The following is a 19,243-nucleotide window of genomic DNA, read 5'->3' as shown; positions in this document are numbered from 1 at the left end:
CACTGACACAAACACACACACACACACACACACACACATTTTTTGGGAACTTCAAATAATAATAAAAAAAGAACCAAATGCACCTGAAGGCTTGTCTAGCCTAATTCTGCAGACAGATATTATTTCCTGTGAAATATGTCATTTTGACAACTATCAGTCCAGACAATCTGAGAAAACGTCCATTTATTCTGCAGCTCTATAGCGAAGTACCCTCTTTCCCACACAAAAGCCTCCATTACAAATTCCTTTCACAATCTTCAATACACTCATGGTCCAGAGTGAGTGCATTCAAAATATACAACAGCATCGTTCATACAAGTTTTCCTTCCAGAAAGAAGAAAAATCACAACAGCCGAAACGAGATGGCGTACATTTGTGGAAGTCAAACGGCAGGAATGTTTAAGCGCACAGCCCCTGGAAGGGGAAAGCCATCCTCTCATTCCACCACCAGGAAGCACAAAAAAGCCGTCCATCTCAGTCCGTGCCAAACATCTCTGAAGGGATGCCACCAGGGAGCCAGGCATGGTGTTGGCAGGGCTGGGGAGGAATACAGTCATGACGAGTTACGCGTTTAAATAAACCTGTCCCCCCCATCAAACAAGCTGTGTCATCACCAGTGAATACCCAGAAGCCCCAGTGTAGCCACGATACTCCACAGCTGCTGGGCCCCTGAGCAAGGCCCTTTACCCCATTTTGTTCCAGGGGGGATTGTCCCCTGCTTAGACGAATCAACTGTCAGCTGCTTTGGATAAAAGCTAAATAACTAATGTAAGGACGGCCTTGTCCATCTCTCTTAACCCCCCTCCTTACCCACAGAAAGCACAGGGCACTGGAGGGCACAATGCCAGTCCTGGGGCCCCTGTTTGGCACTGCTCTGCCCAGCCAGACACACCCAGCTGCATAAGCCTCATTCATTGCTCTTTTTCTCTCCCCCTCTCTTAGCGGCTTGTGTACATAATACTGCCAGTGTGAGGCAGGGTGAGAGAGCGTGCGGTTTCCTCTGAACTCCGACACAAAATGGAGGGAGGAGGAAAGATTACTTTGGCCATGGCTGGCGGGTCCAGTCTCCCTCAGCCCACACTGAAAAACAGAGGAGCTACAGACAGGGAGAGAGAGATCCTCTGTTTTTCGTTCGAGTGACAGTCTCCTCCTTCAGCCGGCCCGGTGCTGGCTTCACTGCGGTGTGAGATTGCGGGCATTTTTGCCACCGGGCCAGAGGTGTAAGGACATTAGGCAGCACTTTGTCGCCGTGGTGAGGAATTCCCGCTATCTGCCCCCCCCCCCCCCCCCCCCTCCTCGGACCCTTACGGCCAGCCTGCCTGGATACCCCCCGCTCCCCGGCTGCTGACTCCAGACTCTATAAAAAGAAAATCAAACGATGAGCGCAGGCCCTTTTTAGGCGGTGTGAGGGTGTGACTGCGGAGGCCTCTCCTTTCAGAAGATCCATAAATCAGACGGGCCCGTTCCTCCCGGCCGGGGAGCGGTGTATCCTCCCAGCCACGTCCGCTCCCCGATTCTGTCATCGGACCAAAGTCATTTCACACGCTCCCAACATTTCTGCAAGCAAACTGCTCCATTTCATGTATTATTTAGCTACCAAGTAATAAAAAAAAACAACAACCCTTATTGCATGCTATTTTTCTGTTTACCAAAGTGCCATTTGCAGAAATGATTTGCTGTAATTATTTTATTCTTTATTAAGTAATAAAAAAATACAATAAAATCTTTGTGCGCAGTTTTGTATGTCGGTCACAGTGCCCAAAACATTACGGAGAAAAACAGATCACTTCCCCCTGCACGTCATCCAGGCCGTTCTCTAGCGACGTCTGTCTTCAAAAACGACTTTTTGGGAGGGCAGTCTGCCGACTTCTTGCTCTGGCTCCACACCTCACCACCCTCCCTCCCTCCCTCTCTCCCTCCCTCCCTCCTCCTGTCCACCCCCTCCTGGGTTCAAATGGAGCACACTGAACACAGATGCACGAATACCCCCCCACCCCCCCCGGGTGAAATGGGTTCTGATTCGCAGCGGAAACCCTCCCAAATCGCGCTGCCCAGGGGTGCCCAGAGCAATTCAAATGTGATCATCAGGCTTCCAGTCTCATTACCAATCTCCATTTCAAAAACACATTCCAAATGGGAACCAATGCATTAGCCAATGCCGGGGGAGGCTTGGGCAGTGGCAAAATAGCTCTTTAAAACGTTTCATACGCATTGCATCAGAAACGCCAGGGAGAGAGAGGGAGGAAAAAAACACAAAACAGGGCCTTGGAAGGAACTATTCATTTGCTACTTGCTTTATTAGTCTGGCAGTCGTATTAGCCGCCTTTGTGCTGAAAGAAGCCCCTTGGGCACTCGTCTTTGTTTCGGAAGAGAACGAACGCTGGACCCTTCGGATGGACCTGCAGAGCGGAATTCCAGCCCAAAAACTTCGGCCATTTCTGTCCCGCTGCAATGCTGTTCTGTTTTCTCCGTTAGAATTGTATTCACCTATTTCACTGCAAATATTCGGTCTTATCGAGTTGCAGTCTTGTAATCTTTTTTTCTTCTGCCAAATAGAAAAAAATTAGCTTGTTTTAAGTCATTTTTTGCTTTGTCAATTGTGCTACCCCATTGGCCAGTGTTGAAATGAGTCAAACTCACCTCATCGCCAATCTTTTTGTCTTATTTAGCAGAGAAGTAACATAAATTAGATTTTAAGTCTGAATATAAGACTAAAATACCTAAAATTATCTTATTTTTGGCCCTTTGTGGGTGAAACATTACGTTCACAAAGTGAGGAGAGAGAGAGTATTTAATGAGCATATAAATGTTTTTATGAGTAAAATACAATAGCTATTTTGCTGATATGTGATGCACAGGAAATGACTCCCTGGCTGTAGTGTAAGTGTGGCTCTTGGATGCAGGCTAGCGATGCTAACGGTCTGTAAAATGGCTACAGGGCGACGCAGCCTTCGGCGAAGGACCAGGCAACAGTTTCGCCCTCCGTCAGAAAGCCAAAAAATGAATTGGCTGAGATTATGTGGGCGTCCGGGGAAATTAAGCTGCTCATGCGTAAATTCAAAATGAATGGGAGCAAATTAACATAAACTGCAGCTCTAAACTATAAAAAAAATACAGCCTCCCGCGGATTCCCAGAATGCACGTTACTCCATGTATATATTTATTTGATTGATTTATGCATAATGCACGCTGTTTTATGCGAGTTTGTTTTCCCTTCACTGAAAGGCCTATGAATAACAGAAGTAACAGAAAGAGCCAGGGAAGAAATCCAATGATGTCATTTTAAATGCGTTTCCACCTCTGTGTATAGATCCAGCGTGCAGATATGTAGATGCTATCTTAATTTCCTATTCCCTCCCTGCTCTGTCATAATATCTGTGAAATGAATAAAACTGTCCCTCCCCCTCCAGATCATGGGATGCTTTAGATGGTTTACATATGATAAAACAATGTGCTTGAGGAAGTCTCTTTGCAGACGAAGCCTTATCTCTCTCGGCAGAGTCTCTACATTTATTTTAATGTCCTTAAGAGACAGCCTGGTGAAAGGCAACAGAGCAGCAAAGAGCGCAAATAAATCATCAGCGCTGTTGGAAAAAAAAACTCAAGCTAGGTTTTGAAACAGCTGGTGGCTGGTTGATCGATTCAAACCAGCTCCCCCGAGCTTGACATGGTTTGACTAGCCACAAGCGCAGAAGCTACCAGCACAAGCTGTTTGATCAGCTCATACCCAGCTAGACTAGCACATGACCAGTTAAATTACACATTCTTTTTCTTTTTCTTTAAGAATATAAATATACCTACCTGGAGCAAAACACAATATAATCCATTCTTTGGGAAATTGCAAGGGCTGATACCGTCAGTAGTCTTTGTTTCAAAATGGCCCCCTTAAAAGCTCCTAGGACGGTAGACTATTGTTTATAAAATAAAATAATAAATATAATAAATAAAAAAACCCACAGAAAACCAAGTGAATTTGTTTGTATATAGGAAGTACCATCGTTAGTAGAACTGCACCGACAGTAAACAGCTGGCTCCAAGTATGGTACATGGTTTATGGGAGTTAAAATAGCTCATAGCAGTTCAAGACCCTTATTATTGCAAGCTAGCTACCTAGCTATGGCTATGGAAAGTTAGCTTAAAATGAGTTGGTTGGCTATTGCACAAGTTGCACATACTGTACATTTAGTGACCTGGCGGATGCCATTTTGAAATAAATAAATAAAAGACGCTGAATATTAGATGCTGAAAATATACAAGTGCTCATGAACAACTGCGCCCAACACCACGCATAAGCCAAACCATTGACGTGGCCATAAATCACTAAATTGCAATTCTGTCGCCGGTCTACGTGAAGCTACATTACTGAAGACTCCGATACCTTAAACACACAGCCCATTGCTTGTGAGAGAACTTTGGTTTGGGAGCCGTGACACGGCTGAAAGAGGCCAGATTAGGGTAACACAACGGGCATGTGTATTTTTCCACCGTGGCAATTAAAAGCCCAAAGAGTTCTGCTTTAAAGAGGTTTTGAGGTTCGGCAGCGCTAGAGACTGAATGATTACAAATATAAGCGCACTGTGGCGAAGTGAGGCACGCACGTTAACAGATGTGCCTGTCTGAGCGCGACGTGGCTCAATTTCAGCTCCCCTAAATTGAAACGGATCGTAATTTAAGTCCTCCCAGTACACAGGGCCCCTGTCTTGACAGCCAGCCTTTTCCAGGAGCTACTTAAAACCCCGTTGCTTGCACGTCTGCGAGACAGCGAGGGCATTGATTTTCAATAACACCTTTAATACGCTCACAACGGTTTGATCAGAGCTGTCATTACGGTCGGATGCCGGGGATGGAATTGGTGTGACTGGCCGCGGCAAACGAGATCGCGAACCACGGCATTATAAGGATGAATGGTCCGTGTGGGGGTCAGGCGGTGGAGAGGCAGACCGATGGCTCGGTGACGCCGGTCAATACGGCGATGCGACAGCACCCCGTGCCTCGGACAGCTCCGTAGCGCCTCCAGGGCTTATTAGAGAAACGGATGAGGGGACGGGACTTGAGAGGGAAGCCTCTCTCCTCTCGCCCGATAGTCTGCCTCCGAGGCGTCGCTCCCGTTAATGAGTCCAGACCGCGGGTCAATACGCCGCTTGCCTCGCAGTCAATAACACTTACCTGCAACACAAACACTCAAAACCTGCTTTCGTACAAAATCGATGTCCTATTAGTTCCCCCCCCCCTCCCACTTTCTGAACCCCATTGATCTGCAGGAAGGTCCTCCTGTTTAATGCGGAAGAGATGCGAGAGGTGTAAACCTCAAGCTTAAGCTTTTTAATGACAAAGTTAAACCGGTGAACTTTCGCACCCCCCCTCCCCCCAGCCGCAATTTACTGGTGATGGAACGCGAGGCCCCTCATTCACATACGAAAATAAGTAGGCCTAATCTGTATTAAGGCGACAGTAGGCTACACTTAAAATGAAATTAGAACAAAGAGTGCACAAGCCCCCACGAAAGAGTGCGCAAGCCCCAAGCGCGAACTTCGCGAATATCCCACGAGTTCGCAGACCTCCCGGTTTGGTCCATAATTGGTCCATCCAAGTTCCACATGCTTAGCTACGTCACTGTTGACCGACCAAATATCCATTTTATTTTCCAGTCCTTTTCATTATACTATGTCACTGGGTGCTATTTTCATGTGAAATACCGAGAGGCCAAAATAATTTTGAGCCTGTCTCGGATGTATACAGCAAGAAAAAAAATACTATAGTCCCTGTGTGCATTTATAGCTTGTCTCCTAGATATGTGAAGTGGGAACCAACACCCAAAGCATAAAAACCTATTGGGAAAACATCTTCCAGTTTCCTTTAGAATGAGGAAGGTTAAAATAGTTTTCCAAGTCACCCGAGTAATATTCTGTCTGCAACACACTGCACAGCCCAGCTCAGCTCTCTCAAAAAAGGGTAGACACAGCTTGCTATTCTGTCGTTTTAGAACATCATACAATCACAATTCAATTTCTCAAATGTGTATATAATTTCCCTACATTCTGTCAATTTAAAATGTAATCAGAGATACACAGAGCAAATTATGCAGCTCAGAATAAAGTAATTATATATGCATGTTCTGCTGCTTCATTACCTGAAGCAGAAAAACATTCTGAACAAAAAATGAACAATTTACAGACTCAAAATACCATAGATATTAGATCCGAACTTTTATTTCATACTTTTTTAAACCATGAATTTTCTTTTCATTTTTTTGCACGCCTAAAACTCTACTTGTTTTTGTATACAAGAGTCTAAGAAAAACACGGCACAATAACACAAGGTCGACAGAGAATGTCTATTGCCGCCCGACCAAACAGTGTGTTCCCTCCTCTTCTGTCTCTCTGGGGCTACAAGGCTGTTTGCTCCTGGTAAAGTTTGTCCGTAATCCGAAAGAGTCGTTTCTTTTTGTTATTTTCGCTTTTAATTGGGGGGGAAAACAGAAGGTCGTGTAAATCCATGTTCCCTCGACTCGACTGCCACGCCCGATCGCCTTCTCCAGGTGTTCCTCCGTACCGGCCTTCAGTGCCTCTTTGCATAGATGGCAGATCACACCCCCCCTCCTCCGTTCTCTCGCTCTTTTTCCGCTGAACTCCACGTTTGTAACCATGGTTTTTTTTTTTTTTGAGTGGTAAGTGGTTCCATTTTCTTTCGTTCTTTTTTCTAGAAACATTTAAAAAGCCTAATAAATTTACACGGTATTTCTGTCCCAAGTAATATCAACAAGATATTTACATTTAATTTTCTTTACAGAAACCAAAAGGAGACCTCGTAATATATATTTATATATATTTGTCTGCATATCTTCATAAGGCAAAAAACAAAAACCTTTTCATGTAACATTGTACATTGTCATTTCTGAGTATTTCAAGGTACCAAGTATGGTAAAATAGCTGTCAAAATGTAAAAATGAGACCGGAATCCCCTTGAGACTTTAGGCTTCAACGATACGTCTCACAGTGAACTGGGATAAATAATGAAAAATCTCAACAAAACGAAAACCCGAAATAAAATCCATGAGCGAATACCACAACGAAATACAAATTCATAAAAATGACTTCTATACAGGGAAAGAAGATAGGAAATGTACAAACTTATTTCAGAATCTCACTTTGCATGTGAAAAGTGAAAAACAGTATTTGATTAATATATTAATATCAAATTTTAAGTCGGTAAAGAACATACACTCTGGATATTCTCAAAATCGCCCCCCTCCCTCCCTCCCTCCCTCCCTGCCCTCGACATTATCCAATCATGTCGCTTAAAATATTAGTTTTTGACCACTGTGTGCTTCGTAAGCTATACAAATTTTTAAACTTTGTACCAGCTATACAGTTTTATTTTTACAATTCTTAATTTCTCCAATGGAAAATTTTTGCTTCTCTCTTTCGGAAAAGCAGTGCATTTTTGTCAGTTTATTTTTAAAACGCAATCATTAAGTTAAATTTTTATCGAGTGTTTTTTTAATCTTCCTTTGTTCTTCTCTCCACTTCTTCCTAAAGGGTCTCAGGAGCTACTACCGAGCCTCCACTTCTTTGGGATTGCGGGAGGGGGAGTAGTCCCGGGGGTCCTGGGTGGTGAGGGGGGTAGTCCGTCGGGGAGAGGGGGGCCGGGTGTTGCCCGCGGGCACCAGGGGCGGGGGGGCACTGAGGGCCGCGGTCGGGGGGGTCCGGTTGAGCAGGCCGTTGTGGCCCCCGGAGGGGCTGAGTCTGGGGTAGGGCATCCCCCCGAGGTGGGACATGAACGGGGGCATGTGGGGCAGGTGTCCCTCCATGGGGGACTGGTGGAGCTGGTGCAGCCGCGCCCGGTCCAGCTCCTCGCGGAGGTGCATGCGCTCCCTCTCCTCCGCCTGCCGGAGCCTCTCGTGCTCCCGCCGGACCTCCAGGAGGTGCTCGTGGTGGGAGTAGTCGTGGGGCTCGCGCTCCCGGTAGGCCCTCTCCTGCTCGTAGACGTTGGGGAAGCGGTGCGCCTGTTCGGCGCGGAGCTGGAAGTCCATGCGTCGCTGCAGGTCCAGGCTGCGGTAGGCCTCGCGGATGGGGTCCCAGGGGAAGGCCGGGTGGGGCAGGCGGTCCCGCCCGGCCCCCAGGGGGCTGACGCCCATGAAGGGGGCCACCCGGGCGCGGTCCAGCACGTTCAGGCTGCTCATGGGGTGCACGGCGCCCATGGAGAGGGGCAGGGAGTGGGGCAGGTGCAGGGACCCGGGGTGGGGCAGGTCGCTGCAGCGGGGGGAGGGCTGGTGCCCCAGGTGGGGGTGGGAGTGGGGGTGGGGCGGGTGCTGCTGGTGCTGGATGGGCAGAGGGGGAGGGACAGAGGGCGGGGCTTGGTGTGTGGCGGGCTCCGAGCTCACCAACATCACTTCCTGTTCCTCCTTCCTCTCCTCTTTGATCTTCATGTCGTTCTTCAGCTTCTGCATCAGTTCGCCGGGGGGCGGGTCCTTCCGCTCGCCGTCCTTCATGGCGGAGGTGGGCGGAGCCTGCGGGGCCCCGCCCAGCTTGAGGGCGGAGTCGATGGATTTGGGGTACGGCGAGGGCGAGCGCTGGGGGGGCTTGCAGGGGTCTTCCGACGGCCGACGGTCGCCGCTGCTCTCCTTCCCCGGCGACCGGCTCTCCTTCACCTTCACGTCTAAGATGGCCGCCTCCCTCTGGCGCTCCAGCTGCTCGCCGCTGCCCCCGTGTGGCCGGCCCGAGTCGGTGGAGCTCTGGCTGTTGCTGCGGATCAGGCTGCTGATCTGGTAGCTAACGGGAGCCGAGGCCGGGGACGACCTGTTGGAGTGCCGGTTCCGCTCCAGAGAATCCCTACGGAGGAGAGGACATGTTACCGTCTGAACCTGCAGGCCAGCGCGGGGGGGGGAATCCCCCTATAGCCGGGTTCCTCTCCAGATCTCTTCCCATCGGGGACTTTGTTCTTGCCACTGTTTGAGGGGTTTTCTCCCACTAGGGAGTTGTTTGCCTCATAAGCTCTCTGGGGGCTCAGGGCTGATGGGGTTTATTCTGTTCTGTTACCCTGTAGAGCGTCTTTGGGACAGTATTCTAAGAAAAGCGCTAGACAAATAAAATTGAATTGGCATACATTTATTTTATTTATTTGATCTATTTCACAGGGACCATGTGTAATTATCAGAATCTGAAAACTGTATTCTTATATTATGTTTATTCTTCCAATGTTTTGACCAGCGAGGTCTTTGTCTGACGTGTTTGCTTGATGAAGACCTCGCTGGTTGAAACGTTGAAATACATAGTTTGAACGTCTTTGTTCTTTCTGATAATTACATATTTTGTCCAGCACCTGGCCCCTACTTCAGCTGGATATGCACTCGTGAAATTTTGTAACAGAAGGTAAAATATAGTGCATCACACCAGAGTTAGTTGCAGCTAATCTCCATCTGCAATCCATTGGTAGGTCATAACACAACACGCAACAAACAATCACAGTACAGTACAGTAAAGTGATCTAGACCTGGGTCAAATATGTCATCGTTTTGGATTCAATTACTTCTCTACGCTTTGCTGAGCTTGTCTGGTGTAGTGGAACCTATGAAATACTCTCAAGAAGTGGAAACCTACCTTCTGGTCCTCTTGATTGGCTCAACTGCACCAGGCAAGATCAATCGAGCACAGAAAAGTATTTGAATCCAAAACAATCACGTAATTTGACCCAGATCTGTGAGACATGCCCAAATTGTCGAAACAATAGAGGAGGACCGTTCTGTACGTGCCAGCAGTCAGTACTCACCTGTCTTTCTCTCTCTCCTCCTTTCCCACGGACGAGTCTCTCTTCTCCCGCTCTCTCTCGCGCTCCCTCTCTCTCTCCCTCTCGCGCTCCCTCTCTCTCTCCCGCTCTCTCTCCCGGTCGTGGTTGGTGGCGGAGTTGCTGCGCTCCATGTCGGCGGATTTTGGCCACTGCGGTGGGGTGGGGAAGGAGGGGGGGGTCCGGTGCAGGCGGTTCCAGGCGTCGTGGTGGTGGGGGCTGCTGAACCCAGGCAGTCCCGGCCCGTCTTTGTGCCCGAAAACGCTGTTGGAGCCTTCAGGGAGGGGGAGACAGGGGGGAGGAGAAGAGGAGACCATGAGCTCATTTGTCCCCGGCGGAAGGATCTAGAACTCATGACGAAACAGCTGCAGATGAGCGAACTGATGCTTGGGGTTGGGTGGGGTAAGGGAGGGGGGGGGGGGATTGTGATCTGAGCCCCAGATTAGCCTCTGTTTACACAGTTACCCCCCCTCTCCTGTGGACCAGGGCCCCCACACCCCCCGGTTTTATCCCAGCGAGGCTTTGGCCAAGCTCAGGATAGAGTCGGTAAATCGCCCATCTGCTAACAGATCTCCGGTGGGGGAGCCTGGCATTCCACCGTGTCTGTACTTCACTGACATCCATTTTGTCAGAGGACAGCTGATTTGGCAGGGCAGTTGTTGGGGGGGTGGGGGTGGGGGGGGTGGGTGGGGGTGTGGGGGAGTCGAAACAGGACATTAACACCACTTGGGACACTCAGCACAGGACAGGGAGCAGAACAGGAATTCATTGATTTAAATAAATAAAAAATCTCAATTCATGAGCAGCAACCAGACAGCAAATCTGTGATCAAAGTGCGACACGCCAGAACCAGAAGAGATGACAGCAGCAGGAGAAGCTTTTCTTTCAAAGATTCATTTCTAAATCATTATTTCCCAAGCTACTATTTGGCATTTACTGCAGAGCTAAGTGCCTTTTTCTTATTTAAAAAGAAAAAAACCAACAACAAAAAAAGCTGGCCTCACTGTGATCTAAAGAGGAGCGCTTTATCACTCGCTGTGAGGAGGGGGCGGGGCCGAGGGGCTTACCGAGCGTGGGATTGCCCAATCCGCCGAAGGCACTGGTAGAAAGGTTGCCAAGGCCACCAAAGGTACCGGAGCGACTGTAAGGATCTGCAAAATGCCAAACAGGGATTAGCCAACGGGGGAGCTTGGAGGACCTGGAACGGCCACTCTTGCTTTTTACAAGCGAGCTCTCGTTTTGTTTATTTTTTTTTGGGAAGGGGGTGGGGGGGGAAAGCTCTCTCGCTCCCTAAGCCCTCCCCTCCCCAGGCCAGATTTACTTGGCTGGGGGATCGGGGGGGGGAGCTGTCAGAGGCTGGTTACTTGGGCGCCTGGTTGGAGGTGGGGGGGAGGGGGTATATAAGCTAGGAACTAAAAGGCAGCTCTTGCTTGTTTCAGGGGGGAAGATAATGCTGGTGGCGCGTGTGTATTGTGGCAGGCAGAGGTTTGTGTGCTGGCCAGCGGAATGGCTTGGGAATAGACTGTTATTTTCCAGATTGAGTTATTACTTCCTTTTCAAACCGAGCTGCAGCACAATCCATACCTACCGTTACAGCTTTGCACACAATACCCTGTGCTATAGAGTCCTATATCCTCAAATTATGATCCACTCACATCAGATTTTTATGTTCCTGGATAAATGTATGATTGTTTTGGGGGATTCGTTAGGATTTATTTACTGTACAATATCCAGGGCTATTTCGAGTTACTTATTTTAAAAGGAATCTCTAGATTTCGTTTTTACAAAGGTACATAATTCTGTCTCTAGTGACCAATGTCTTTTTTTGTTGGAGTCTAATAAATATTTGTTGTTCGTTTTCCATATTTCTGACACCAAATTTCTGTACATTATTTCCATTATCACAATAGTAAAACTACTGAAAATAAATGACAAAAGTGATAAAAGTCTGTCGATTCAAACCACAGTGCTTCACATGTCACTGAATTCAGCTTCATTTCAGCTGAAATCTTCTTTTTCTACAGGCAAATGTACCTTTAATTTGGTTTATTACTGGACTATATCAGTAAAAGGGACATTTAAGAAACCAGAGGGCATAATTCGAAGGAATTAATTCAATTCTTTGGGCCTAAAATGGAACCGCCTTTATACCTGCCTGTTATCGGCTGAATATCACCCCTGGCCTAAAACATAATTTCAGGGTGTCTCGGCGACAGGTTTAATCATTTTTCCTCACGTCTCCCCGTCCGCCAGGTGCTCAGGAACTCAAATTGGATTGATTCGGAAGGCTTGTACTGTGAAATCACCTCTCTCTCTCTCTCTGCACCGAGCCCAAACAACGTACTTAATGAAAAATACAGCCCAATACAAAGGTCTCCATTATGCATTCTGTGAAGGGATGGATTGAAACAGGCCCCAGAAGGCACTGCAATTGGCAAGGAGAAAATGTGCATTTTATAACGGGAACTCGGAGGCAAATGTAATATTCACCAGACTGAGGTCAACTGCCCCTGCTCTACTGGGTCTCTAGGGCAGTAAGATCTGCCCCTGCTTTACTGGGTCTCTGGGGCAATAAGATCTGCCCCTGCTTTACTGGGTCTCTGGGGCAATAAGATCTGCCCCTGCTTTACTGGGTCTCTGGGGCAGTAAGATCTGCCCCTGCTTTACTGGGTCTCTGGGGCAGTAAGATATGCCCCTGCTTTACTAGGTTTCTGGGGCAGTAAGATATTCCCCTGCTTTGGTAGGTTTCTGGGGCAGTAAGATCTGCCCCTGCTTTCCTGGATCTCTGGGGCAGTAAGACCGGAGGACGGAGCGTCGGGGCATTAGAGAAAACACACTTCGGAAGACGAGGGGGGGGGGGTAACGTTGGGAATTACAGCCCCCCCGGCCCTCGAGAGGCCCTTAACACCAGCCCAGAGGTTGTTTAAGGATACTGCTAATTACACACAGGGGGGCCATTCAAATTCCCCCTCCTCTCTCTTTCTCTCCAACAACCCCAAGTGAAACATTCGAGATGGCGCAATACGTTGGCACCCTTGCGAATTCAGGACTGCTCTTAAACGCCAGTTAAACACTTTGGAAATGAAGAGCTTTTTTATTCCCCTTTTTTTTTTCTTAAACGCCGGTGTAAGTTAAAATGCAGCCAAACTGAACGGCGATAAAAAGCAGCTGTATCCTGTGATTAAACGAGAAGCAAGAGAGGCGAGGAGGAGGAAGAGGAGGAGGAGGAGGGGGGAGAGGAAGAGAGATGATAAAATGGCACTTGTTACTTACGCTTACCTGCCAGGTGGCTGGCGGGCAGGAATCCGCTGTGGTGGGGGGAGGGGCCGTAGGGGGAGGCGGCCGGGTGCCCGGAGCCTGGGGGGGGGGGGGGGGGGGGGGGAGAAGACAAACGATCCATCACCACCTCTAACAACACGTCCAGGGCCCTGGAGAGAGCTCCCTCTCAGCTCAGTACAAATGAGCCTGAATCTGCCCCCCCACCCCCCCACCCCGCCTGTCAGGATGCGGTGCTGCTAAAGCAAACAGAACGGCCTAATCCAGTTTAAACCCATCCATGCAAATGTCCCACTGCTGGACCCGCCCAGAAGCGTGACACAGCCGGGCTGAATCGCTCCTGGAAGGAGTGCAATACAGACGGCATAGTCAGGGCTATCAGGCGTAATAAGGATGGGGGGGGGGTCTATGTAGGGTTGTCATTTAGAATGTTGCATCGGTGTAAACAGGACAATGTGAACAGCTGGAAGCTTTAATCGCGAGGTGGGGAGCTGTCAGGAGCGACGGCGTTTCAGCGAGGGTGGTCGTGTGCTAGTTATCACCACCAGAGGATGGATGAGACACACATTTTTTTATTTTATTTATTTATTTATTTATTTATTTTTATATCAGTTTCTTATATTGTCCGGTTAGGTCCACAAACCCGACCTGTACGAGTAATCTGAAGACTACCATTCAGGGCTGTCGTGGATATGGATATTTCATGTCACAACTCTGGCAACCATAGGGCTAGGATTTGTTTCCGTTTGGTGGCGTATATACCTACATACTTATGGATAGTACTCTATTATAATGGTCCCGTGATTGTGATTGAGCTATGTTATGCTGCTATTTGACCCCGTCTTGGCTAGGTCTCATTTGTAAAAGAGGTTTTAATCCCAATGTGACTTCCTGGTCAAATAAAATGTATATATACATTTATAGAATAGAGATTTTAGAGTAGAATTTATAGAGATTAAACTGGAAATGCAAGACAGATGGAGACTCCAAAGCTCCACTATTTTTTAGGGGGGGGATTACAGCTGGTGGGGGAGTTGGCTGGGTGGGGGTCTGAGGAGACAGGTAACAGATGACCTCCATTTTTAAGGGGAGGCTGCCAAGCAGTTGCTTAAGGAGGCAGTTCTCTCCCACAGGCCCAGGGCCCCTTGACCTCACCAGGCCAGATGGGCAGGAAAGTCCCAGGCTTTAGAGGCCACTAATGAGGCCTAGTCAGCAGATGCTGGGTCTCATGGGCGCAATGGATTCCTTGTGTGTGTGTGTGTGTGTGTGTGTGTGTGTGTGTGTGTGTGTGTGTGAGTGAGTGTGGCTGTGTGAGTCTGTTTGTGCATGTATGTGTGTGTTTCCTGTTGAAAAAAGCCGCTCAAGCAAGGTTTTGAAACCGCTGGTAGGTGGTTCACCAGCTCAAGCTATGTTTTGAAACATATATAAGAGTGTGTGTGCATGTGCATGTGCGACCGTGTGTGTGCTTCATGAGGAAGCATGCGGGTTGGGGGGGTTTCGCGTTTCCCCTGCTCAGTGCGAAGAGGTCGACCTCTTCCACGAAAACGTCTGCCGCAGTTCGTTCACCGGCCTTTGGTAGATGGTTAATGAGAGAGGGCCAATTACACGCTCATTTATAACACCATAATACATAATTACAACCTAAAGGGCAACAGCCTCTATGTTGCCCTTCACTGACACCATTACGGCTCCATTACCGTGCATGTGGGCGCCATGTTGGCTCTTGTTTCAAATTCACTCTGACGGCTCGCTGGCCTTACAGGTCAACAATAACTGTGAGCAGCACGTTCAACAATGACTGAGCAACAAGAGGTAGTGACAGTGTTTAAACCTCTTGTTACTCAGTCCAAGTGGAGAAAATTTTGCTTGGAAGTTAAGTCCGGGGCAGTTAAACTGTCCACTGTCTCTTTTAAACAAACAAATAAAGGTGAACTCCATGGCCGTGGGCTCGACTTTCAGGTGGGGCTCTGTTGTTGTAACCCTTGACCTGAATCACTGCAGTAATTATCCAGCTATATAAACTGATTGTGTAAAGCATGTTTTGATTAATAAAAGCATCTGCAGAATACATAAAATAGAAATAAATAACAATGAAAAATGAAAAATAAGAAAATAGACACCTTTCCCAGCCAGCTGCTTCTCCCCGGACCGCAGTGACAGAAATTAACGTTCCCTCCCTCCCTCTTTCCCTCCCCCCACCGCGGGTTTCCGATCGCTCCCCTACGGTGGTGAAGTGGACCGGAACGCCGGCAAATGCGGGAATTGCTACCCTCCAGGAGCAGCGAGGCGGAGATGGCTCCTGTCCAGCCGGGCGGATCGAGACGGAGACGGAGAAACCGAAGTCGAGCGGGAATCTTTCGCCAGCGACCCGCGGGCCAATCGGACCGCCCCGCGCGGAGGCAAGACAGACGTCAGAGACGCTCGTTACCGTGACGACTAGGGCGGGCAGGTATGAGGCGGGGCGTGCTGTTAGCCGGACAGTGCGTGCAGGTGACGCAGGTGACGCAGGTAACCAGACACGCGCGGAGGTACTGCAGCCAAGCGCAGCCTGGAAACCATCGGAAGGCAAGGTCACGTATGTCTTTACTTAACAGCGCTGAGAAACCGTCCTCATCACATATTAACGGCCGTCTGTCCTGCGGAAAGCAGTGTGCTGGAGACGCACAATGCCCTCGCTCCAGAGCAGGGGTCGAACCCGACACCGGCACCTTCCATATGCCACGGAGCGCTCTGTCACCGGATCTCAGGCCAAACGTCCGTTTACGCCGCATTCTGCAGCGACACCCGAAACGCCCTCTTCCACTTCCCCCGGCCAACCTCACTAATCTCTTTCTTTCCTTGGATTTCCTCTCGGATAATGTTATAGGCCCAGCCGTGTAAAATTACCCGACTAACCGTACCTCCTTTGGTTACAGTACAAATTGTTGTTTGTTAGGTTAGCATTACACTTGTTGATTGTAATTGGGCCTCTGCACCGCCTTGGAGATATTGTACTTGTATGCCTGAGAGTAACACTATCAGGGCACCCTGTAGCCTAGTGGCTAAGGTGCTTGACTGGGACCTGGAAGGTTTCGTAGTTCAAACCTCGGGGTAGCCATGATAAGATCAGTGCAGCTGCTGGGCCTTAGCCCCACATGCTTAGTGTAATCAACTGTAAGTTGATAAAATGCATCAGTAACTGTAATGTAATTTACTGTTCTCTAGTGTACGCCTCTCTGGATAAGCGGGTCTAAAAAAGTGACTAACATAATGTAACAATGTAATGTAGCAATATAACGTCATATATCGTAAAGCAATGAAACGTAATGTAACATAACGTAATGTAATGTAACATAATGCAATATAGCATAACGTAACGTAGCACGACATAATGTGACCTTGTAAATTGTCTCTGGTTACGGTTGTGGACTTTGACTTTATTGTATGTCGCTGTGGATAAGAAGGTTTAGCGAATGACCACAATGTAACGTAACGTAACATAGTGTGCTGTAATGTTACGGCGCGCTGCTCCCTCTCCTGTCTGATGGGGTGACCTCACTGACCTGTGAAGAGGGGTCGCGCGAGGTCGTGGGGGTACGGGAACCCCGGAAACACCCCGGGGGCCGGGGGGCGGCTGAACAGGTCCAGCTTCCCGTTCATGTCCAGCTTGTGGGGGTCCAGCTGCATTTGCTGGATGAGGGGGGAGGGGAGGAGGTACACGCTTAAAGACCAGCTAAAATCAAAATTCACTGTTCCCTCAATTCCTCATAACCATGCAAACCTGTGTTAAAGCAGACATTGCAAACATTTTTTATAAAATTGCATTGAATTTGCATCATGTTGGTCCATTGTGGACATGTCGCAAGACACTTGCGGAAGTATAAATTACAAATGACAGGCCAGGAAAATTCCCCCACCTCCTGGCCCCCCAGGTGACAAGAGGCAGGAAAGGAGAGAAAGGTCCCCCAACTTTGGGCAAACAAAGATTGCCAAGACTGTGTTTTATTGGTGCTGCTGTTTGTTTTTCTCATCAGATTAATCTACGTTAATCTAAATTCACTCCAGCACTTCCTCAAGAACTGCACTTCCCCCCTTGATGGTTTTCAGGTAAAGCAATGTAACACAATGTAACACAATGTAACACAATGTAACACAATGTAACACAATGTAACATAATATAAAGTAATATAACATAACGTAAAGGTGCATGACATAATCTGACCTTGAAACTTGTCTCTGGTTACGGTTTGCACTTTGTTGTATATCGCTCTAGATAAGAGCGTCTGCCAAATGGCAGTAATGTAAATGTAATCATGTTGTCTCAGATGGTGCCGTTAGTGCCCCCACCCCAAATAAAACCCTAAAGAAAGATTGAACGTCTCGGGCAGTCTGACAGACAAGCACCAGATGCTCACCTTCATCTTCTGCTGATGGTGGTAGATCTGCCACGCGATTTGTACGTGGACTGCACACCACTTCCCAGGTTTCTGGAAGGAAGGAAGGAAAGAAGAAGTGACTCATCAGTCCTGAACACCGAGCGTTACGCAGGAAAACTCAAAGACATGTGATCCAAGAGGCAGCCGATGAAACCTACTCTTACTGATGTCCGGAAGGGATCCGTTACCTGCGAACAAATATGACAGAATGAGTAAACAAATTACATAAACGTACAACAGATTCATTGACTATCCACTACAGTGGAACCACTGTTTCTGTTCCCGAAATTACAGAGCGGGCCTTTAAATCATTTCCGTTTTTAGTTTCTGCGTGAATAAAAATAACGAGCTTTATGAGCGGTGTATTCCGTTTCTGGTTTCACACCCTGTTCAGTTGACCGGTCAGAATGTGTCTCTGAGTCTCGAATGACGGCTGCGTAAAACAGAATCTCTGTGAGACCGTGAGGGTCAGGTGTCGGCTCATACTGCAGGAAAACATCTCCACGGCCGCCTGTGTGGCGTGACTGCGTGTGCAGGCACACACATGTACATGTGCAGGTGTGCGTCTTCTGAACCAGGAAGAGCAACCAGATTAATTCCATGTATAAAAGATAAAGAGGATAGACTTAAGATGCTTAATCTCATTGAGCTTCGTAAAAGGAGACTTTGGGGAGATTTGATTGAGGCTTTTAAATTCATTAAAGGCATTAACAAAGAGAACTCTAGGTGATGGCGTGGCATTTGAAAGAGGAGTTTCCACAAGGTTTGGCTACAAGCTAAGCAAATGTGTGTGTTTCCACCTCCGAAGTACACTAAAAATATCTCCAATAGGAACCATATTATTCCAGAAACGAAATGTTTCTTTATGTGTTCACACTTCACACCTATGACAGTTGGTTCTGTAAAGAACTAAAAAAGGGTTCCCCTATGGAATGAAGCCATAGAACCCTTTCAGAACCCTTTTTTCTGTGAGTGCGAGATTAAATGTTTCCAGTGAAATACAGGGAATCCGCCATTGGTCTGTTGCCTGCTGGAGGAGGGGCAGGGATGGCGGTTTTGGCGGCTTACCCGTGGATCCTTCTGGAGGAGTGTGTGAGGGACAGCCCCGGGGCGAGCTGCTACATCAATAGGGTTGGAGGCCTGAGAGTGAGAGAGAGAGAGAGGGAGAGGGAGAGGAAGAGGGAGGGAGAGAGTGAGAGAGAGGGAGGAAGAGGGAGAGGGAGAGAGAGGGTGAGAGGGAGAGGGAGAGGGAGGGAGGGAGAGGAAGAGGGAGGGAGAGGGAGGGAGAGAGTGAGAGGGAGAGGGAGAGAGAGAGAGAGAGAGAGAGGGAGAGGGAGAGAGGGAGAGAGAGAGAGAGAGGAAGAGGGAGGAAGAGGGAGGGAGAGAGTGAGAGAGAGGGAGAAAGGGAAGGAGAGAGACAGCAGTGGGGAGAGAGGGAAAGAGAAATAGAGGGAAGGAGAGAGAGTGGGAGAGGGAGAGTGAGAGAGAGAGAAAGGGAAAGAGAGAGACAGCAGTGGGGAGAGAGAGGGAAAGAGAAATAGAGGGAAGGAGAGAGAACATTAGAGAGTTAAACATTTGACAGACATCTATGCAAGTAACCTGTTGAAAGATGACCAGGGGGAGAAAGAAATAAAAAAAGTCCATCCAATAAAAGCAATAACTGGAGGAGGAGAACAACACTCATTGGGCCGGCATTAAATTTGAGGAGTTGCCAGAAGATGCTTAAAAAACTGAAATCGCCCCTGGCCCGATAACAACCGAACCACCAA

At 48.2% G+C, this 19,243-nt stretch overlaps 1 protein-coding gene across 9 annotated transcripts in view; it reads right to left on the bottom strand.

Annotated features, from left to right (window-relative positions):
* Window positions 1–6,189: 6,189 nt before the first annotated feature.
* Window positions 6,190–19,243, bottom strand: part of fbrsl1 (fibrosin-like 1) — a 185,734-nt gene continuing 172,680 nt past the window's right edge. For 6 of the 9 annotated variants that reach the window (XM_061259820.1, XM_061259826.1, XM_061259819.1 and 3 more), the window contains 8 exons: window positions 18,543–18,614; window positions 17,633–17,662; window positions 17,454–17,525; window positions 16,602–16,728; window positions 13,057–13,140; window positions 10,851–10,934; window positions 9,769–10,057; window positions 6,190–8,831 (listed from right to left, as the gene is read on the bottom strand). In XM_061259820.1, the coding sequence (XP_061115804.1) occupies window positions 7,553–8,831; window positions 9,769–10,057; window positions 10,851–10,934; window positions 13,057–13,140; window positions 16,602–16,728; window positions 17,454–17,525; window positions 17,633–17,662; window positions 18,543–18,614 (2,037 nt within the window). In that variant the 3' untranslated portion in view covers window positions 6,190–7,552. The remainder of the gene's footprint in view (window positions 8,832–9,768; window positions 10,058–10,850; window positions 10,935–13,056; window positions 13,141–16,601; window positions 16,729–17,453; window positions 17,526–17,632; window positions 17,663–18,542; window positions 18,615–19,243) is intronic. The other 3 variants (XM_061259825.1, XM_061259827.1, XM_061259828.1) reach the window with 3 other exon arrangements.

The sequence above is a fragment of the Conger conger genome, chromosome 11, assembly GCF_963514075.1.
Source record: "Conger conger chromosome 11, fConCon1.1, whole genome shotgun sequence".
Classification (NCBI taxonomy): domain Eukaryota; kingdom Metazoa; phylum Chordata; class Actinopteri; order Anguilliformes; family Congridae; genus Conger; species Conger conger.
This window is presented reverse-complemented; position numbering and strand designations above follow the sequence as displayed.